Below are 22975 nucleotides of genomic sequence, written 5' to 3' on the forward strand. Positions count from 1 at the left end.
GTCGGTACATTAGATTTAGCTGCTGCACTCTATGAGCAAAACTACTGTAGTCTTAATGGTACAACCCAAGCTACCGATAGGGGGAATCAGACAAGTAAAGAAGGCTATTCAACCGTAAGAAAGGACCCTGTGATTTGTGCATGTATATGAGTGAATTGGCTTTATAGTGACGAAGATATCAAACAAGTTAGATCAAGACACTGCATTTGCACTTCGCTTTAAGTGAACGAGTATGGCGACAGTAAACGCAACACGTACCCGAACTTGCTGCTATAACTGCAGTCGTGTCCCACGGACATGAAAACAGCCTTATAAATGTTGTTCTGAACTCCTGAAAAATACTAAGAAATGTTTTAAATATTTCTAAGGTTGTTTCTGTTCTGATGGACTTATGCTGCATCGTACTAATCCCCTTCTAGACGTCTCGAGTGCATTCGGGGTCTTCTTCGTTTTTTATGATTTGATTGTCTAAGTCTCACGTTACAAGCAAATGAAGTGCACTGACTCGGCGGCGTATTCCAGAACAGACGTTAGCCACCTCTTCTTCTCTTCCACAATCTGTAAAGATGGCTTTATAGTTCTTTGTTGAGCTAATTCTTCTCCCTTGGGTTCTCGCTCTGCTCCCTCCAAGTTTTGGTGCTCTGAGAGAGAGAGAGAGAGAGAGAGAGAGAGAGAGAGAGAGAGAGAGAGAGAGAGAGAGAGAGAGAGAGAGAGAGAGAGAGAGAGAGAGAGAGAGAGAGATTACCAGGACACTCAATCACTGCTTATGGTGTAGTGAATGCGAAAGCACTGGTGTCCGATTTACTAATTGTTATTCCGGCATTTCGGTCACCTTCATAGCGCCCCGGGTTTGTGGTGACTGCTACGACGCTGCGTGAGGCAACATATTGAGTGCGAAGCTTGGCGCGGCGCGTGGTGAAATCACGTTTTCTGCCGTAATTAATCCGCTGAAATTTCCTTTGGGCCCTCCCGTTACAATGGCTGAGAGCCTTGGCCAATCACCCTGGTGGTAAAGGATTGGCGGATCTGGTGGGTATTGGGTACACCCTCCTACCACGCGGTGCCTGCGGCTATACAGAAGCGGCATTGCAGGCTGTAAAAGGTGGACGATAGTTAACCACGACCACCATTGTGCTTGTGTCCTCTGCAAGTCGAATGCCTCGACCACAAATTTCCAGCCAGAACTATCTGACGTGAGTTTGTCGTGTTCATTATTTGTCCCACGATTTGCTTAGTTCACCTCTCAATCGAATCTTTAGTCTTCGTTTACTTTGTTTACCATCCTTTATAAGATTTATTTCTCGACATCGACATAATCACGAAAGCAACATCACAATGCAGAACAGCATCAGCTACATACAATCCCACTATCCGGATTTCCCGGTCGGCGTTGTCGTTATAAAATTACTTCAGCGTAATGAATTCCTTGGCAGCCGTTTCGTTAAACGAATGATACACCTGTTGTACTTCACGCACATAACATGAGCTGCCCGCCTCACTTTTTTCGCTTTATTTGAACTACAATGTCTTCTACCTCAGAGCTGGTGGTTCCTTAAATAACGGAAAAAGGTGAGGGAGGCTATGGGCTGCGTCATTGACGCGGATGTCCTGATATGTCGGGGCCCGGCGGGAGTTGTGGTTGGACCGGCCGCAGGGTGCACAGTGCAGTCGAGAAAGGAACGGTGCTGCGAGTCGAAAATCATGGGGCTGGTGCTGGAGTGTGCTGCGACCTCTGCCTGGAGTATGTTGCAGGTGGGAGGAACTTGACCACCTGTCCTGAGAGTGGCTATCTTGGCTGTAGCTGTAGGCTTTGGGTGCGGTGAAGCATCCACCGCATAAGGTAGGCTTGGATCCTGAATATGCCTCTGGCCTCCCACCCCCCGGGATGTGGGGGATGTACTTTCCGCAAGGGAGAGGTAATGTCAAAGTGTTTTCTATGTTCCTGGGGTCTTGATTCATTGCTCCCCCCTCCAGCGGCGGTTTGATTCCCAGTCCAGGTAACATTTGGCGACTCGGGGTGATAGTGGACAGACTCATCATCCAGTTTGAGAAGTGCGCTACCACGAGCCATTTGGGCCTGTTGTAAATTCCTGTTTTAAGCAGCGGTTCAATAGACTTCAATAGAGCTGCTCAGGGGCAGGTTCAATATCTACTTGTAGGCTTTGGGGATAATGGTGCTGAGTTTGTGGAGTTACGTGGCGGTTGTGCATGCGTATGGAGTGGCATCAGAAACACGCTATAAACGAAGGCCTGAATGCGGCGAAACACGGGCGCCTCCCGCGTCCACCTCGTCTTGGTGCTGATTCTAACCTATATTTGAGGATCTTATGCCGCCACATGCTTCGCTAGAGTAAAAAAGTGTCGATCTTGTCGCCCTGGTAAGTAATGCTAAGGACGGAAACTCGACAACCAGCCACAGGCGTTGCCCCTCACAGTCCCAAAAGGACACAAAAGCATTACTTCGTTTCTTAAAGGACACAGGCCTGTCTGAGCGATTGTAGAGACACTGTGTACCATTGTTCATTTGTCATTTGGTTAGTTTACCATTTCAGTTTAGGCTTTATTATCGCCCATTGTTTTGTTTTTGTAGTTATCTTTAATTTTTCTTATCTTGCTCCTCAAGCTCTATTCCCTGTCTTTTCAATACCCTTTCTTTCTCTTTAAATCCCTCCTTCCCCACTTCCCATGCGTATGGTAGCCAAGCGGACTGTATTGTGGTTAACCTCCCTGCCTTTCATGCACTGTATTATCCTCTCTTCTGTGACACACTTGGTGGGTTTCATTTTGATGCCACGGAGTCAAATACTTATCGGAGGTGGTCTTTGTGATTAAAGCTACACGCTGTGCGTACTCACGAATGACGTCCGCTGATCTCTGATAGTTCACCAATTTCTCTCATCGGCCCCATCCCCGACCAGGCCACGATGTCGTCAGTGTACATACCATGCCTCATCCGGTCAATTGGTTCTCTAGGGGGAAAGGGGAGGCCTGACAACACGTTGTTGAAATGAAGTGCTCAGTGGTGACTGGGGTTTACCAGAGAGCCAGTGATAACACGATGGCGCTTGTGACTGTTATGAAAAGATGTAATGTCACACAATGCACAATGCAAACAAAAATACCTGAGAACTAGAAACTGGAAGCGATGGAAATTGAAAAGTAAGCAAAATAACAGACATACAAATTTTCACCACAAGTTGACAGTGACGTGGCGGAGTCGTCCAAAGGCGGCGTGCGTTCATGAGGCGATGTGAGGCGCAGACGATGGCTGTGTCTTTATTCTATTTTGGTATCGACAACAACAACACAGATACCAGGGGCACAGACAAAAATCCAGAAAAAGAAGGCTTGCAGGGTTCTGTGCCCCTTCGTAGAAATGTACAAAAAATTACATACATGCGAAACGGCAACAAACTTATATTCACAGTTGAAACTTTATACGGCAAGTATTCTTTATCAGCACATGCGCGAAAACAAACCTAATATTGAAAAATGAGGACGACGTTATAATAGCAGTTTCACACAAATTATATCTACGTACCCAGCGAGTTCATTATTGACGGCAGTGTGCAACTGGCGACCATAGTTTGTGCGTGTATGGGGAATCACCCATGTTTTAGCATGGCGAGTATGATGAACAGGACAGTTTCGTTTCATAATTGATAATTGATCGGTGATAATGTTGTTTCGCGTCATTCCTGTGTAGTAACGCTTGTCGAGCGTGTCATTATACAAATGAGGAACAGCGCGGATACAAAATTCTTTAAAAATGGGTGCAGTGTGAGCATCATGTGGCAAGTTTGAGATAGCTCTCACAGCTTTCTTTTGTAGGAAATGGAGTTTTGTTATGTTTGGCATTGTTGTATTTCCCCAGACCAACTGGGAGTAATTTAGTTTGGATACAAAAAGTTAATTATAAATTATTAGCTTAACACTTCTTGGGAGATAGAAACGCAGCCTCATAAGGCCACCTGTAATACGCGCGAAGTTTGTTAAAATCGCTGCGATGTGCCTATTCCAGAGCATGTGTTCCTCAAATAGCAATACCAGGCTTTTTGCTTGACCTACAATTTCTATTTTAGACTTACCAAGCATAAGATTTCCATTAACATGTTATCTTCAGTTTTTCGCTCTCGAAAGCACAGCCTTCGTTTTAGGGGTATTTATGTTTAACGAATTGCATACGCTCCCACGATGCAGTGTACTTAATGCACGATTTGCTTCGACCAATAGCTTTGTACTATCTTTACAGGTTAGAAATAATGTAGTGTCATCAGTATAAATGACGAACTTGATAGGGCAATTTCCGCTGAATCGTTTACGTATAGAATGAAAAGTAATGGCCCAAGGATGCAACCTTGAGGAACCCCGGGTCTAATAGGTTTGATTTCAGACAAGTGCGTGTTTATTGCAACGGTTTGGCAGCGAACAGGAAGATATGATTGAATCAAACTAAATAAAACTACCCTGAAGCCATAGTGATCACGTTTTATTAGCTGCGTCGCGTGATTTATCCTACCGAATGCCTTTGAAAAGTCAACGAATACACCCAGTGTTAATAATTTAGCTTCAAAGGCGTTTAAAATAAATTTTTTTTGCTTTAGAAGGGCAGACTCGGTTGATAGATTTTTCAGGAAACCGAATTGGGAGTTTGTTATTACAGAATGTTTGTCACAAAAAGAAGTCATTCGCTCATTTATTAGTTTGTCCAATCATTTGTAAAAACCGGCAGTACATATATAGGGCGGTAATCCGAGAAGTCGTTCTTGTCACCAGCTTTAAATACAATACCGACTTTTGCAAGTTGCATGCGGGCTGGAAAGATTCCATGTTGACAGACAGGATTGTAAATGTGTGCAAGGACAGGGCAGATTATATCCATTGTGTATGTCACAGGCCCAAACTGTACGTCATCTACATCAAGTGCTTTGCAGTTTCGGAATGAACTAAGCCTGGAAAGGAGTTCGTGCTCATTTGTAGGCGCTAAGAACGCACTATTCTAGTTTCTGGGTGCCATATATTCTAAACAACGTGGGTCGTAAGCGCTCTCACCAATAGATGCAAAAACGTTATTGAAAGCGTTGGCCAGCTTCTGACCGGACTTGCGTATCCCATTTTGTATTACTTCAGTGCCCGCCGTGTTATCTTGCTTCCGACCAAGTAGAGTGTTAAGATTCTTCCAGAGTAAATCGCTACGTCTTAATATTTCAGGGTTAAATAAATTGTGCAGGTAATTTTGTTTGGCTTGCCTCAAGTAACTTGTGACTTTATTACAAAAAAGTTTTAAACGTGCGTAGGTCAGCAGGGTCTCTTGTCCATAAAAAGTCCCAATAAAGGGCATCCTTTTGTTAATTAATTGAAGTAAATGCTTTGAAATCCATGTTTTTCGGGCTTTTTATTTGATAAGGGCGTATGAACGAATAACTTTTTGTAGCTGGCTGCGAATAGGGACAGAAAAGTGTCGTATGCAGTGTCAGGGTTTGTTTGCCGATGCATATCATCCCAGTTTACTTCTGATAGGTCCTAAAGAAATTGCTGAAGTAGAAATGAGTTTACGCTTTGAAAAGTTCTTGTGGGGGTGCACTTTAAAGGCTTGGTCGCTGTATTGCTTTCTCCTATAAGGAATATTGGCAGGTGATCGCTGATGTTGACGCCAATAACGCCCGACACTGTTTTTTAAGGCTAATTTTTGCGATGAAGACATTAATTAGCGTTGAAGATTAATTCTGAACGCGAGTGGGCGCATTAATGGTGTTTGTGCAGGCATTTGAATCCAGAAGCGTCATCAGATGGCAGTTTTCTGACGACGGAAGTGACATGTTTATATTTATATCCCGGCGAAGACCACGTCCAAACCGTTATAATTAACCCAGCCCAAAAACATATCTAGAAAGGCTAGAAATACAGATACACTCCCGCTTGCAGGCCGATACCCCACAGAATAAATATAGCGATTGCAAGAAATTTAAAAGTTCATAATCACATGCGGTTTGACAGAACTCCTGAATGACGTCACATTTCAGTGAATCTCTCGTTAGTAGCAATATGCCTGCTCCGCTTTTGTTCATACGATTCAAGCAATGCTTGTTGTAGCCAGTCATCTTAAGTACTTCCCTCTCGTCTTGATAGCATGTTTCCGTCAACATAAGAACGTCAAAAGACAAATTAAAACACGAGAAAAGTGCATTGGGATCGTCATCCTTATTCCTGGCAGACGGCGCATTTAGATGAAAGAAAAATGCAGGGCGTTTCTCAGTTTGATAAAGACGGGATAAATCAGAAGTGAAATACACAGCATTCTCCATGTTTGTCGTGTGCAATAAGGGCAACGCTGAGTAGGTATGAAGGCATTTATTGAATCTTTTCAAGGTCTTGTGAACGGGTCACGCGCAGCACACGCGACGAGTCACTTTTGCGGGCAAAGAATTTGCCACCCCGTGTCCGTGCGTACATCCATCCTTTTTCATTTTTCCGTGCAACAACCTGACCAAGCAACATTTTGAGTGTCGGGCACAGATGGTCATTCACGAACATCGGGGAATTATGCACCTGCCCAAAGTCATAGGTTCTAAGACGCTTCTTCCGGGCCTTTTCGATAACCAGGTCGCGTTTCGCGCGGGAACGAAACTGCACCGCAATGTTAGGGCAGCCTTCATCCCTCCTAGGCACGCGGAGACAGGCATCAATGTCCTGTTCAGTTATTTCCTCTTTGATGACATCACCGATCTGCTTGAGAAACTGTGGGAGGCTTTGATTTTTGGAGAACGGTATACCTTTTATTTCTATCTTCTTATTTCGGGAATATTGTTCAAGATCAGCTATGTGTTGCTCAGAGCCGGTTGCTAGCTCTCTCAGCGATTGTCACTCAGTCAAAAGGAAGCGTGTTCCTTTTTCAGCGCATAATTTTCCTTTCCCAGTTTAATATGACGCTTCGCCATTGCATCAAACTGTTGACTGAAGAAGCTAATTGAGGACTACAGTTCTTTGTATTCTTTACGCAGTCCCTTCTCGAGTGCATTACGCATTTCGCGAATCTTCTCTCTTAAATCTTTCAAGAATTTTTCAATGTCAACTGAAAAATCACGTAAAGACAAGTATTGTTACACTTTCACTTTCGGCACTTTTGGCAGCAGCGGCAAAACAGCAAATGCGCAGTACACTAATGAAGAGCGTGTGAACCAACCTGGGTTTAAAATGACATACGTGAAGACGGGCGTCGATTTCGGCCGCTGCTGCCAAATGGCAAATGTCACGCGTACCGGGACCTCGACAAGGTAGAACACCAAGGTAGCTCAATACCTGGTCACGCACGGGTGCCAAGATACAGCAGGCAACCGCTAACGGCCGGTAGACGACAAGCACCAGGCCGCCAATGGACAGAATACGCCATAGTTGCGCGCCTTCCACGAGCCAGGAGCGTGGGGCGGTCGTGAGCCGGTGGATGCGACTCGCCAGTCTGACCTCTCTGTTGGGTCGCAAACTGCGACGTCGTAGAGGAGGAGGAGGACGTAACTTTACTGAGCAAAAATAAATTGTAGGGTGGCTTCCTAGTCCGGAAGTACGTGGGCAATCCGGGCGCTGTCCGATCGTTCAACCAAGATAATCTGGTCTTCGAGGCTCGAGCTGGAGAACATGCTCTCCCACTGCTCACGGAAAGAGTTGGAGACGGGGAGGGAGTTTGGGGCTTCGGTCGCATTCCCAGACGATGTGATAGCGTTCCTGAATTGCCGCAAAACTCACACTATGGGGAGTATAGTGTAGGGAATAGATGATTTAGTCGTACTGGGTTTGGGAACGTGTTTGTTTTATTATTCTTAATGGTTTCTGCATTTTAGACAAACTGGGTTGGGCGGGGGAAGGGCCCTCCTACCTAGTCTAACATAACATAACATAACATAACATAACATAACATAACATAACATAACATAACATAACGTAAAACTTTATTACGGAGGGTGGACACGTCGGTCGGATTGGGGAATGGAGGAAGGTGGGGGGAAGGTTTAAAGGTTACATTCGGCGGTAGACCTCCGATGAGCTCGCGAACTCCCACAGAGAAAGTAGCGTCTGCCCTCTAGTGGTGGGTTCCAGTAGAGTTGTCCAGTCCGAGGGTGGCGCTGCGGTCGCCGAGGTGAGCGGACGTGTCTCGCATCGGCTCCGTCGGTTATGCTCAATTGTGCCGAAATTTTCCCGCGGACCCAGGAAATTCTACTACCACGAGAAACAGCTCGACCCAGGGAACACGCCGATACCAAATTTTGGTGAGTCGACTAGACTTTTCACCGATTTTTGGCGATTGGAAGACTTCGAGCGTGGCCCGGGAGCTAAGCCTAACCTAGGCTTAGCACGACTTCGGGCCGGCGCGCCCGCCGGCCGCCAGCCAGAGCCCCACAGCCGTCGCCGCATCGCGGAGCATGGCGTCTGCGATGGACACGGATCATGCGCCAGACCGAGAACAAGCAGAGCCCCAGAATTTCCACATGCAACTGGACCAGCGAGACGGCCGCACCGTAATCGCTGTCGCCGGTGAAGACCTACAAGAATGCGACACCGCGGGGTGGACCCTCGCCGCGCGGCGCCCGACGACATCGCACAGGGACCTTCAACCGCCGCGTGCAACCGGTGAGTCTCCCGCCAAAAGGCACGAACCTCGTTCCTCGAAAGCCCACTTTGTGAGAAGAGTAACTGCTACTATGACGAAGGCGGCTCGTATGCCTACCAACATTCCTAGGGACGAGCACAAGATTATAGTACGACCTAGAGGCGGGCTCAACACCGGCCGCGTGAAAGCCACAACTCTAATGACGGCCATAATGGCGGCTACAGGCATAGCGAGAGACGAAACCCTGCAAGATACTGTATGTGCTAACGCGGCACAAAATATCATAGTGTTGAGCACCCCAAGCAAACAGAGAGCGGTTAAATACGCCCAACTCCGAACGCTCAACATAGGGGACCAAAGCTACGAAGTAAACGCTTACCACGCGGCGCCCAACGGCACAGCCAAAGGCGTAATTTACAATATAGCGGCAGCAGACACGCCGGAAGAAATAAGAGCTAACGTAGTAAATCAATGCAACCCCATGGCGATCGACGCACACCGAATAGGAGACTCGCATGCCGTCATCGTCCTGTTTCAAGGTCACAAAGTCCCGGCAACGGTGAAATACGGCGCGGTCTTACTCCACTGCAGCCTGTACCGCCAACACCATCAGGTATGCCGACAATGCGGCAAAATCGGGCATCGTCAAGACGTATGCCCGCATCCTCAAACGAAAATATGCTTCGCATGCGGAAAGCCCAATCCAGGAGAGAATCACGAAGAAGAATGCAAGCCTCACTGCAAGCTGTGTAGTGGCCCACACCCCACAGGGGCACCCGGCTGCTAAAACCGATTCAAAATGCCATACTTAGTCAAGAAACGACGCTGGGAACGCGCGCAGCCACCCCCGCTGCAGAGCGCACGTGTACCGAGCAGAATCCCCGCCAATTTCCCACCTCTCGAAACTCAAGGTCAACGGGAGAGGAGCCGCAGCTGCACGCGGCGAAACCCCGCCCACCAGGACCGCTCGGCCTTCGGCAGGCGCGAAAGCCGCAGCAGATGCGCTCGGCGCGGTAGCAGAAACGGACGCAAAACGTCTCGCTCCTGTGAAAGGGTTAAGTGGGCGGACGTAGTTATGAACCCCAAGCAAGGCACCAGCCCGCCAAAGCAGCACAAGACCGCGATGCAAGCCCTACAAGAAGAGAACGCCGAACTCAAGGTAGAAATCAGACGTCTGGATCAGCGCCTCGAAGAGGCGTTACGGCACCTTCGCAACCCACCGCAGCAGCAGCGGGAGCAACCGAAGGCAGCAGCAACCGCTCCGCAACCGGAGTGGGAACAAGGGAGAGTTCCCCGGCCCCAGTCCCTCACGCCGCGGCATCAACAACCCCCACAGCACACAGCGAGAACACAGGCAAGTCCCCAGCCTACCTTCCAAGTCCCACCAACGAGCAAGCATGCCCCCAAACAAGAAGCAAACCCTGCACCACGCCCAACCTCCCCCGAGGAGAGCGTGGAAGAACAAGACGACGAACCCCCCAGCCTGCCAACGATGAGACCGAACCCCGCTCAAACAGCGGGATAAGCTTTGCTGTGCGCCTACGTAGGTGCACCGAGAGAATTGATCGCCTCGAAAAAAGAATGGATGCCTTCGAGCACCGAGTGAATGCCCGCTTCACCGCCATAGAGCGCCGCCTGGACGCGCTCCAAGACTTCCTATATCGCAAGCTAGGCCGTGAAGATGACGCAACAGAAAAGCGCAACCCCACCACCTCCCCGCATGCATCAACATGGCCCGAACACCCGCAAACACAGGCCTGAAAATATGGCAGTGGAATGCCAACGGGTTTCGCTGCCGAAAGGCGGTCCTCCAACAACACCTACAAAGCATCGACTCACCGCCCGACATCATCATGGTACAGGAGACCCACACGGAGAGTGCACCGACCCTGCCTGGTTACCGAGCGCACGCCAGCCCTCCGAGTGCGAGAGACTGTGGCAAGGGGACAGCGCAGGGAGTGTGTACTTTCGTGAAAAAGGGACTCACATTCATCAAGCATGACCACTTCCTCGACCGCAGCACCATAGAACACTGCGCGACCGAGGTGGTGGTCGGCAAGAAACGACAGGAAACCCTCCTGCTCGTCAACATTTACAGCAATCCAACGCACCGGCAACAAAAGTTCAAAGCCCTGTTACACAAAGCGACACGCACGGCAGCAAACGAAACAATAGTTATCGCAGGCGACTTCAACGCCCCGCACAAAGAGCTGGGATACAGCCGCACAACCACCAAAGGGAGAGATCTGCTCGACGAAGCCAACGCTGCAGGAAAAATTTAGAGCACTGCACGGGCCCGGGCCGGCCCGAAAGCCCGGGCCCGACCCGGCCCGCGGGCCGGGCCGGGCCACCCGAAGTCGATTATCGGCGGGCCCGGGCCGGGCCCGGGCTCAGTGCCGCGGGCCCGGGCCGGGCTCGGGCTTGAATTCATAGGCCCGGCCGTTAATAGTTCCGACGTGAAGTGTAGAAAAAAGCATAAAATTGAATATTCTGAGTGTACTTTTACGCGCTTCTTGATGTTAGTTGTACACATTGTTTTAAAAACGTGTTTTGCTAGGGCTGGTAGTCACTATACTGTAACTTTAATGACATTTCATGTACTGCATCAAGATTTTATATTTTGGTGTATAACATATCAAAGATACGGTTACAAGGAATGCCCTAGCGGGGAACGAATTAATTAAGCCACCCTGGAGCTGTGCACCTATGTCTATGTACGTGTGTTTTAGATGTCGAACCAATCTAAATGCGACTGCCGTGGCTGGAAATCAAACTCGCGTGCTAGAGAAGCGCCACCGCCTAACAACCACTCTAGGGAAAATATTTCAACGCACGCACATACTCGTGGATTCAAATTGAGAGCAAGAAATTTCATTAACTCCAACTTGTGACCGAAACAACCACATGAAGTTGCCAAGAGTCTGGTCATCAAAGGTGATGGTGTCTCTCGTGTAAGAATACGAGCTATTATTACGCCCATGTGGCGTGAACTGCAGGTGGTGTGAGCTAAACTACGTGTACTTTTAAACCCTTATTTTTTGCGTTACAATTCAGGGCGTGCTTGTACAGACTAGATGCTCCGTCTGATTTCCCACTACGAAGACACTCGACCAAATATAACAAACAAATTTTCTTCAATGTCTAAGACCAGGCCTGGTCACACACATGCGGGCCCTCCCTAGGCTAAAAAAAAAAGACCGTGCCCGGGCTGGGCGTGGGCTTGAGACGACGGGCCCGGGCCGGGCTTGGGATTGAGACGACGGGCCCGGGCCGGGCCTGGGCTTGAGGCGACGGGCCCGGGCCGGGCCCGGGCTAGGCTCACTTATGAATGCCCGGGCCCGGGCCGGGCCTGGGCTCGGTGTTACGGGCCCGGGTCGGGCTCGGGCTTTCCAAAGCGGGCTCGGGCCGGGCTCGGGCCTTAAAATCAGGCCCGTGCAGTGCTCTATGCAGCAGGATACACCCTCTACTCGGACCCAGAAACCCCCACCCGCATCGGGACCTCCACGACGAAAGACACGAACCCGGACTTGACATTCATCCGACTATCAACCAAGACTAAGGGAGACGTCACGTGGACCAATACGGGCTGCAACCTGGGAAGCGACCACTACATCCTGGAAGTCGTAATCCCAACAAGTGTACACCATACAACCGCACCCCGCCGCCAGCACAAACTCACCAACTGGACACAATTCCGCAAGACCCTAGAAGATTCCCATTAACTGCAAGACATCACAGACATCGAAGAGTGGACGTCAGCCGTCAAGCAAGCGGCGACTGAAGCCACCACCGAAATCGACACCGACGAAGACATCATCCAAGTCGACAGCAAATTAGCCCACATGATCGAAGCTCGCAAATCGCTACAACGCCGATGGAAACGACAGAGACATAACCGCAAGCTCCGAAAGAAAGTGGCCGAGATAGGACGAGCCATCGAAAAGTACAGCCAAGAACTGTGTACCCAACAGTGGTACGCCATGTGCAGCGCCGCCGCCGACGGTCAACTACACAAGGGCCAGACATGGAAGCTCCTCCGCCACCTCCTGGACGAGACATCGACCAGGGGTTGCCAACAACACAGGCTCTCCCAAACCATGCAAGCAGCACTAAAGGAGTTGGGAGAAGAAGAGACAGGCAAGCGCATAAATGCAAAATATCTGCCCAGTACCCCTGCAGAACAGCACGAAGATTACCAAGGAACCAACAATTCAAACCTGGATAAAGACATCGAGGAGTGGGAAGTCCGGGCCGTGCTACAGGAACTCAACTGCAAGTCCGCAGCCGGTCCCGACCAGATCTCCAACAAAGCCTTACGAAATCTGAACGATGGGGCCATCACGGCCCTAACGAAATACTACAACCGCTGCTGGCAAACTGGCAAGCTACCGTCGCAGTGGAAAACGGCCCGGACGGTACTCATACCCAAACCCGGCAAATCCCCAAGCATAGACCACCTCCGCCCGATCTCACTAACGTCATGCGTGGGAAAGGTGCTCGAGCACGTACTACGAAACAGGTGGCAACGTTACCTCGAGCAAGAAGGCCTCTATCCGGACACCATGCTAGGGTTCCGGGAGAAGCTCAGTACCCAAGATGCTGTGCTGTTACTACAACACGAAGTCCTCGACACGACAGTCCCCACCATAGACAACAGAGCAGTGCTCGGCCTCGACCTCCAGAGCGCCTTCGACAAGGTGAACCACTCGGCCATCTTGAAGCAGGTCTCTCGGTTAGGAGTGGGCCAACGCACCTACAACTACATCCGGGACTTCCTGTCCAGTCGAACCGTCAAGATCCAGGCGGGAAACCTGCAACTCCAAGAACGAGCGCTGGGCAGCATAGGAACTCCACAAGGCTCAGTAATATCGCCATTACTCTTCAATTTGGTCATGATTGGAGTGGCCAACCGCCTGCTCTCGGAGGTCCCGCAAGTCTGCTACACTATATATGCGGACGACATCACGCTGTGGGTCTCCGGGGGCAGCGACGGCCACATAGAAGAAACGCTACAAGCCGCCATCAACACCATTGAAAGTCACCTTGCAGACACGGGCCTTAAATGTTCCCCACAGAAGTCAGAACTCCTCATCATCCCACCACCGGGAAGATACCGGAAACAAGCCGCCCAAGGCGCAGAAAAGATCACATTACACACAAGCGATGGCACCGTCATCCCAAGAATCGCGATGCTCCGAGTGCTCGGAATGTTCCTCGAAGCAAGCAGAGGTAACGGAACCACAGTCGACAGACTGGTGACCAAACTGGGGGCGGCTACACGCCTCATCAAGCGCGTGGCCAACCGGCATCGAGGCATGAAAGAGGCAAGTCTCCTCCGGCTGGTCCAATCATTTGCAACAAGCCACGTGTCTTACATCGGGGCCTTTCACGGCTGGAAGGCCCACGAACGAGACAAAATCAACGCTGCAATACGCAAGACCTACAAGGCTGCCCTGGGACTCCTCAATTGCGCCAGCACGGCCAAACTACTTGAGCTAGGCGTCCACAACACCCTAGAAGAAATTGCGGATGCCCAGCGGACAGCCCAAATAGAACGCCTCAGAAGGACTAAGACGGGGAGGAACATACTCACCAGACTGGGCTTCTCAGAGGCAGCAACACCGCAAACACAGGCAGCCCCCTCCCTACCGGAAGGCGCCAGGCGACGACTCCAAGTCTCACCAATGCCCAGGAACGTCAACCCGGCCAACAACCCGGGAAGACGCGCAGCACGAGCAAAGACCCTTACAGACACATACGCTGCCGCCACCGGGGCCCTCTTCGTCGACGCAGCAAAATACCCACATAGACAAGACACCTACGTGGCCGTGGTGGTCAAGGCCACCACCGGTGAAATCTGCAACGCCTGCAGCGTCCGAGCATCGTCGGCAAGCCAGGCGGAAGAGATGGCCATAGCGTTGGCACTCACGGATCCCCGATGCTCCACGATCCTGAGTGACTCGCGCTCGGCCATCAAGAACTACGCAACAAACACGGTGTGCAGCGAAGCAGTGAAAGTGGTACGGTGCAGTGAAGTGCGTAAGCCAGTGCGCGACGCAGTGCCCACCACCCATCTAAGGTGGTTCCCGGCACACACTACCACAGACAGCAACGGATGCAGTAGCAGCAACCCCAACCGTAACGAGACGGCGGACGCCGCCGCGCGAACTCTCACCAGATGCGCGACGACCACCACCTCCCTCGTCTCAACGGCTGGGGCGGACTGCGAAGACTGTGAAAGGTGTGGTGCAGTGAACGCCGACACAGGCGACCGAGACGACGAAGAAAACGATCCAATACAAGAGTATGCAGAAGTGCTGGGGTGGTACAGGTACGGTCGTCGGACCATGCCCCCACCCCACCCTAAACTCACGCGAGAACAAGCAGTGCTTTATAGGCAGATACAGACGCGATCAGTGCTGACTCCGGCGCTCGCGCGCCACGTGTGCCCGGAACTGTTCCGCAGCGACGTGTGCAGTGTGTGCAACAACTGTAAGGCGACCCGGACTCACATCTTGTGGAACTGTGAACTACACCCCACAGAAGCGGCAGCCTTCCCTGGACGTCTGCCAGAAGACATACAAAGAGCAGTGCATTCACACGAACTAGCAAATCAGCTACTGGCAGTCCAGCGGCTCGAGGTGGCTCTCTCCCGGCAAGCGCGAGAGACTGAGCTGCGGGTGGTCGAGGGCACGTCCCCAACGGCCATCTGCGGGCTGGTCCAGCGTAGGCTGGGGAGGCAACATCACGAAGACGCCATAAACAAAGTCGGGTGGCGGGCGACCCTGCGTGGTCTCCCAACCACCTCCGCAGGACATTTTCAATAAAGTTCACTTCTCTCTCTCTCTCTCCAGTCCGATAGCAGCTGGTCTCCGGGCAAGAGACACTTTCAACGGAGCGTCTGGAGGCCGGGACACTTCCACAACGCGTAGTGTATACTGGGCGTGGCTCCTGTAGAGCAGGACGTGCAGGCAACAGCGGCCACAGGTAGCTGATCTTGGATGGCATGCTGGTGATGTCCAGCGCATGATCGGCGAGCGCGGCCCCAGCCCATGCCTTGTGCAGGAGCACTTGTGCTCCGCGGGACAATCCAACGGGCAGGGGAACGGGGTCTGGTGGAACCCAATTCCGCAGCAACTGCTTGGACGCGTGCCTGGCTGCAGCCTTGGCTTCTGTTGGGTCGGGGTCGTATTGACCTACTCTATAATATTGGTTTACCTCCTGGAAGGTCTCAATCGGCGCTGGGCTGCGCTCTCCGCTGGGTACCGGTTGTGAGATCACGGGCCAATGCATGGGCTGTGTCGTTGCCCGGGAGTTCGGAGCGGGCAGGGGTCCACACGATTCTGACAGTATGAGAGGCAGACGTTTTGCTCAGGAGGCGCAGTGCTATTGAAGAAACTGCACCAGCCACGTAGATTGTGCATGCCGCTTGGCAATCGGGGATTATCGTAATCGCGGTTTGTGTTATGGCCAAGACGGTCGCTACTTCCTCCGCTTCCTGGATGGAGCCGCTCTTGATTGTTATACTGGTGAGTGGTTGACCTCCTGAGGTGACAACTGCAACCAGTGCTCCTCAATAACGCTAGTAAGGGGCGGCATTACTGTACACTGCTGTTGAGCCTTCGCCATACCGTTTGTGGAGTGCCGCTGATCTAGCTTTTCTCCTGCCATAATGATTGTCTGGTTGCATATTTCTTGGGAGGTTTTGGATGTGGACATTCTTTCTGATTTTTGGTGGAAGCGGCTGTGGTTACTGTCGCCCCTGAGCCTGCCATTTATATGTTTCCAAGAGCAGTCGCCCGCAGGGGCCAAGCCTAGTCGCAGTTTGTGGCTTGCGAGGTGGGCCTCAATAAGTTTTCAGCCGTGTTGGGAAGGCCTAGACTGAGCAGGCGGGCGGTGCAGGTGCTCATGGATAATCCCGAAGCTTGCTTGAAGGCTTTTCGGATGACTATGCTTACTTTTTCCAAGTTCTGCCTGGGAGAGGACTGTGTGAGGGGTTGAGTACGTTATCCGGGAGATGACAAATACTTGTACTAGTTGTATTGTGTCCTGATCCATCATGCCACGCTGTCTGTTGGAGATTCTACAAATTATGTGCGTTACGTGTCCGGCTGAGTGCTTCAGGTGGTTCACCAGGATAGTGTTCTTGGTATCCGCTTGGATTATCAGCCTGGGAATTTTGAGGTAATTGCAAGGGTGGATAGTGTGGCCGTCCAGTTTAATCTGAATGTCACAGGAATCCTTGGCGGTGCCTTTTTTACTTACTAGTAGTAGCTCTGATTTTTTCGGGCAGCAGAAAAATATAATTCCTATGTATATTGATAAACTATACCCCCTGCCTGTTGAAGGCTGTCTTGAAGGCCACCCAGTGAATCAGAGTCAGTCCAAATAGTGATGTGATCTGCGTACAAGCCGTGTTTTATATTGGGAGCCTCGTTGAGTCGCCTTGGAAGATCGAGTAGTGCTAGGTTGAAAAGGAGGGGAGATAACGTTGACCCCTGAGGGGTGCCCTTGTCTCCGAGGTGGATAGGGGCCGAGGAGACGTCTCCAACTCTGAAGGCTGCACGTGGTTCGAGAAAATCTCCGCAATGTAATCCTATGTTCGTTGTCCACATCCCGTTCCAGCTAGGCTCTGTAGGACTGCACTATGTGCCACCTTGTCGAATGCCCCTTGGAGGTCCAGGGCGAGGATGGCTCTTGGGGTGAGGCGGGAGGCTGGAACCAGGATGTCTTCCTTAAGCTGGATCAGCACGTCTTGTGTTTTAAGCTGCTTGCGGAATCCATACATGGTGTTTGGCATCTGACCTGTGTGGTCCAGGTGTTGTCGAAGCCTCACGAGTCTGATGCGTTCAAAACTTCTTCCCACCCACGAAGTGAGAGATATTAGCCTCAGGTAGTCGATATGAGGAGATTTATCCTGTTAGGGATCATCCGGACTTCCGCGGCTTTCCAGACAATAGGGAGTTTGCAAGAGCGCCAACAGGAGTTCAAATGGTCTGTGAGGCTTTGCATGGCTCTGTCGTCAAGGATTGCCAGGAGTTTGTAGGTGATTTTACTTTACCCGGGTGTGCTGGATCACTTGCTTTCGGCGATCGCGGCTCGAACCTTGTGCAGCTAAATGTCCCGGTCGAGCAAGGGATCGGGGATCCCAGTGTATGGTAAAAATGGAGATCCTTTCCCGGCCTTGAGGTATTTTGTGGTAAGACCTCGAATGAGGTCTTTCGTCGTGCCTTGATAGGAATGAAGAGTTTTAGTCAAGGTGCGGCTGCTTTCACCCTTGCTTTTGAGCGGGTCAATTAGCTATCGAAGCAACCGCCATGTCTTCCGCGTGGACAGTGTTCCCCGAAGACCGTACACATTGTCAACCAGTTTTCTTTGCATAGCGAATTGGCGTATTCCGCCGCTTCCTTAAGTTCTGCTATACGCAGCTCTAGTTTTCTATTATGTCGCTGAAAACTCGAGCTGCGTATAGGACAACTTAACAAGGAAGCGGCGGAATACGCCAATTCGCCATGCAAAGAATACTGGGTGACAATGTGTGACGGCCTTCGGCGTCCTCGCTTTAGAAAGAGATACAAGGCAAACAACGGGCGTGAACTGTGGACCCTTCACTAAAACACGAAATGGTGGGTCCCTACACGTGTGCCACGTTGTCTTAACACATACATTGCCTGTAGAGGTGCAGGGGCAATGTAAGAGTTAAGTATGGTGCTATGCGTCTCTACTAGCGATGTCTGCGTTGAGGTGACGTGAACTTTGCCTGGTTTCCCTTCCTAACGTGGTGTCTCCGACGATGGAGCTGGCGACACAACACTCTCACGAGCTCGGGCTCCGAAAGCCCGACGAGCTTTAGATCCCTCGTCTGAACGCAGCACTCTTCGATCTTTGTCCTTTGATGCCGCGGGACGTTATCCTCGTTGAAGCTGGTTATCTCCGCTCTTTGTTTGTAGCGGGCTCCCGTCGGCTTGCCTTGGAACTAGTCTTTTGAGGGCCTCCAAGCTGACCTACAGTAAGGTATTCAGCCCTGGCCAATCCCCCGTTGTAGGTACGTGCGAAGACATTTCAGGGCATCATCATCATTATCAGTCCCAATGTCGTGTGTTCCTGTCCGCCTTCGCCTTCTTTAATAACATCAAAATGAGCACCCCCCCCCAATCATGTTTCTCGAATGTGTCCGCCTGTAGCGTCATCATCTTCAGCCTAACCGAAACAAGTGCTTCGTGTCACCATGGGTCAGGATGACGTAGTGCTGGCTGCTACCAAGGGCCACTTTTACATAAATGGCAAGCATGCCTCTGGGGCACTTGATGAGAGCTCTCTGATCTCATCCTTAAGCCGTAGAAGGACCTCCTGAGTGTAAGGGTGCTGTTGAAGAAAGAAGTTCAAAGCCACAGTAAAAGAAAGAAATATTCTATTTACATTAAAACGCTATGAATCTACATGGCTTCCGATGATCCTTCTCTTCCGTCTATTATTTTTATTCCACCCTACGCTGCTGCATGAGACGTCCCCTTCTTCATTAAGGTAATTGCCTTACGTCCAGTGCAACAGAATGCAACATCCTCCCGGCACCAAAGAAAAATGAAGTTAGCAAATCTCCCCTGAAAACCGTAACTGCCGATGTCTTCTGAGCGTTGATCCGTCCGAGAATAGACCACAAAGGTCTTACTCTAATGTCAATAAATGCGTTCCTGCAGTCGCATGTCCAGGCTGCCACAAGTGCCCGGTTTTTGGGCACACGCCAAGAGTATCGCTGCAGTCGACGCATCCAGGATAAAATACGCATCCCGTCTTCTATGGACGAACTATGATGCGAATTCTTCAGACTTATTCACAGCAGCCTTAAGCGAGTTGTTTAGCGCCTTTTGCTTCTGTATTGAGCTTTTGGTGAATTGCCTTTGGTTGAAGAAAGGAGTCCAAAGCCAAAGAAAAAGAAAGAATAATTGTATTTACATTAAACCGCTACGAATGTAATGGCTTCCGATGACCCTCCTCTTCCTTTTCTTGTTTTCCTACCACCGTACGCTGCTCCATGAGACGCCCTCTTCTGTATTAAGGCAATTTCCCTACGTCTGCAGCGCAACAAAACGCAACAAAGGGCGGGGTCTGAACCGATCATGGTGTGGGCAGGATGTCGTTCTCTTCTGAGTACGCTTATAATCGCACTTTTATGAGGTCTTCTAGCAGCTTTCCCATGCAGGAAGTCAGTGATTGGGCGAAGGTTACCCAGACTGGGAGGTTTAATGGGGTTGGGGATGAGACGCACCTACGCTGTCTTTCAGTCCTCGGGACGTCGCCTCGCTCCGTTCAGGTAGCCCAGTAAACTTCCCCACGACTTCCCAGTAGGGTTTCTCCTTGAGCTCTCTCTTCGTGGGCAATCCGCCGGAGTGGGCATGCGTCACATCACAGGCACTGTTACGACGATCCCGACAACGAAGAAGACGAGAAACAGCGGAGAGCTGTGCGCCGGCAAGCGCAGCCGCTGTGTTGCTGCGGCTATCCGTCGCGCTTGTAGCCACAGGGCCGACGTCGACGTCCTTTCCATCACGGGCGGGACAACACGGGGGCCAGAAGGGTCGGCGCCCGCGCACGGAGGCCAAGCGCAGTCGGCAGCAGGCAGCGAGTGCGGCATGAGCGACAGCGACACAGCAGTAGCGGCCGCCCCCGAAGGGATGACGCTCGACAGGAAGACGTCGGAGGCCCTGTGGGACATGCGCTCCTCGGGCCTGCTTTGCGACGGCCTGCTCAAGACCTCCGACGGGGGCGCCTTCCCCGTGCACAGGGTGGTGATGGCCAGCTGCAGCGACTACTTCAGGTACACTACCCCTAGTAATGGTCTTAGCTCCAAGGGTTCGCTTACTTTGTTTGCCAAACCAAGGTGGCCTGCATCCTATTCAGTTAGCCGTAGCGAAACACCTGATTAGGTCGCTCGTGGAAAACTGTCTGACTTCACCTGCGTACAAGGAAGAACGTGGAGCAGATTATGGGGTCGTGAATGGAGAGAGCGGAATTTAAGAAAGAAAACTTTTAAAGTGATCGGATGATTCAATAACATTTATTACAACAGCTCCGCTGCTAAAAGTGAATCTTAACCACAAAACTGGTGAAAATTATAATGTTACGGCTGAGACAGCATAAAAACAGGCTGCAAAACAGTGTGGCGTCATCAAGGTGGCTGGCGCGGAGGCTGCGATCTGCGCAAAAGCGTAGACTTCGTCAACTTGTGTAATAATAAGTAAATGGGGTAAACTTTAATGAAACAACATGAGGGGAGATAAAATTTATCTCAGCGTCTATTTAAAACGACCACCCCCATTCACTAAGGTGGTAGAAGAATGGAGTCACATTTTGAATAAAAAGAGCCACAAGTAAAACCCATAACTGGATTATGAGCACCGAAGTAAAACCAGGCCATTTCCCTGTAAATCTTCGAACACACTATATCAAACACGGTCGACTTGCACTCTTCTCCTCAAAGATCAAAATTGCCTTCAGACCCAACGTGTAAATAGAAACAAGTAGCAAATTAGCTAACAAACCTTTAAATTGTTATGAAATCACTAAAATGAAAGACACGAATTAAACACAAAGAATAATCGCAACTTATCGCAATTTAAGCAGAAAATAATAAAAGAAAAAAGCGACAAAAATTTCGGGGAAAATTGTACAAATATGAAAGGCAAAATATATCAATTGTACGCTTTACCCGCTTATTACGCAGTAGAAGCACATAACATTAAATTGCTTAGATGCGTGCAATTTATAAACTGAGACTAATATAGACGTATCGAGTCGGTCGACATACCCTCAAGCCTTTAATTTACAACAAAAACGTTACGAGCATCACACGGAAGGCCCATTGTTCTGCTTGAATAGCTACAGCACAGTCTGCCTGCCGCACGTTTCTTACGTTACTTTGCCGTCATACGACTTATGAAACGCCGCAGACTGTGATTGCTTAGTAACTTTCATCACTGTGCACCAATCATGGGCTTGAAGCTGCCCCCGCCCCAGTTCTGTTCGTCTTTCCTCATGAAAGCAGTCTAAAAATGAGAAAAAAAGCAAAATCGCTGCTGCGGGCATGTCCTATTCGCTCAAGCGGTACCAAGACATCTGCGTAGGTGCAGGAGTCTATTGCACCCGTAAGCCAAGGTTCGTCAACGCGTTAAATGTTACGCCGAATGGCTCAACTGCAGCGAAATCCAGAAGTCCACACCTTATAGGCACAGGCCTCCATCCTGGAAGACCCCCCGACCTCCAGCGGTGGCTCTGGGGGCCACACCAACGCTCTCTTCTTGCCTTCTTCCGAGAGGCGGGTGCCCGTCTCTATCTGTAAATGTGCTACTTTTATGCCAGCGGGCACTCTATCACAAATAAAAAAATGACTGAAGCCGCACGAGCATCCTGCGGCCATTAGCTCTTCCCGATTCAGCACTCGCAGGTCTGAGGGGCCTCGCCTGTCAACAGATGGAACTTGGTTAAACTCGCGGCGGCACCCGACAGACGGGTGCAAGCTTCTTAACTACTTGAGAACGTTGGGTGTGCGTCCCGCGCTGCGCAAAAATGCTCGCCCATTCATCCTTCTCGCCTAAAAGTAGAATAGATAAAGAAGTGACGGTGATTAGATCTTTACGCTTGTCGTTGGAACCATAGAGTTTCTTAGTAAGTGTATAGTGTAAGAAACTCTATGGTTGAAACGAGTCAGCAAGCTTGCACCATACTATTAGTGAAATATCTAGAAGGTAACATAACCCTTCCTGATACCACATGTGCACTCACTGCACATTCCTGCAGTTAAAGCGAAGACTTTATCATCCGTCGTGTTCGATATCGCCATCGGTGTGGATCGTATCCCCTCGGGGTTATGGAGTGGAATTTTTATTGTGTGAGCAATAGATGGGGAATGTAGGGAAAAATTTCGCGCCGATGGTTGATGAACACTGATAACAGAGCGAAAGAAGAAAGAACAAAGAAAGCGCGTGTGGAGAGGGGGACGCCAAGCCGAGCCCCAATCCTGTTGCGGAACTGGTTACAGTGACGCTGCGGAAGAGCCATCGTGCGCATAGTTTCATACTAATATAAACTACAGGGAAATTTGGGCCAGTGTCTAGGGGACCCGCACTTCAGCAAGCATTGCGTCATGCATAGTTTCTTACAATATACACTAGAGATGAATATGGCGCTACGGTCTATGCGGCTCGCATCAAGGCTGTCTGTGTCGTCACGGACCGCCATTATACACTGCGCTCGCCTTAGTTTCATGATTGGCTTAGATTGAAACGTTTTAGTGACCGCAAATTTAAACAAAGTGCCACAAAAACGCGGAGAATAGTGTGCAATTATTTAAGTGTAAAATAAAACAGGCTGTTTTAA

The 22975-nt window shown here is 50.3% G+C and overlaps 1 protein-coding gene across 1 annotated transcript in view; it reads left to right on the forward strand.

Moving 5' to 3' along the window:
* Positions 1–12582: 12582 nt before the first annotated feature.
* The window catches only part of LOC144168408 (uncharacterized), a 58314-nt gene continuing 47921 nt past the window's right edge, over positions 12583–22975 (forward strand). Inside the window, exons 1-3 of the mRNA XM_077697403.1 lie at positions 12583–13536; positions 13678–14933; positions 20118–20417. Coding sequence (XP_077553529.1) covers positions 12583–13536; positions 13678–14933; positions 20118–20417 — 2510 coding nt within the window. The remainder of the gene's footprint in view (positions 13537–13677; positions 14934–20117; positions 20418–22975) is intronic.

This window comes from Haemaphysalis longicornis, unplaced genomic scaffold, assembly GCF_048455015.1.
Source record: "Haemaphysalis longicornis isolate Haplotype H1 unplaced genomic scaffold, Haemaphysalis longicornis Haplotype H1 scaffold_2, whole genome shotgun sequence".
Lineage (NCBI taxonomy): Eukaryota > Metazoa > Arthropoda > Arachnida > Ixodida > Ixodidae > Haemaphysalis > Haemaphysalis longicornis.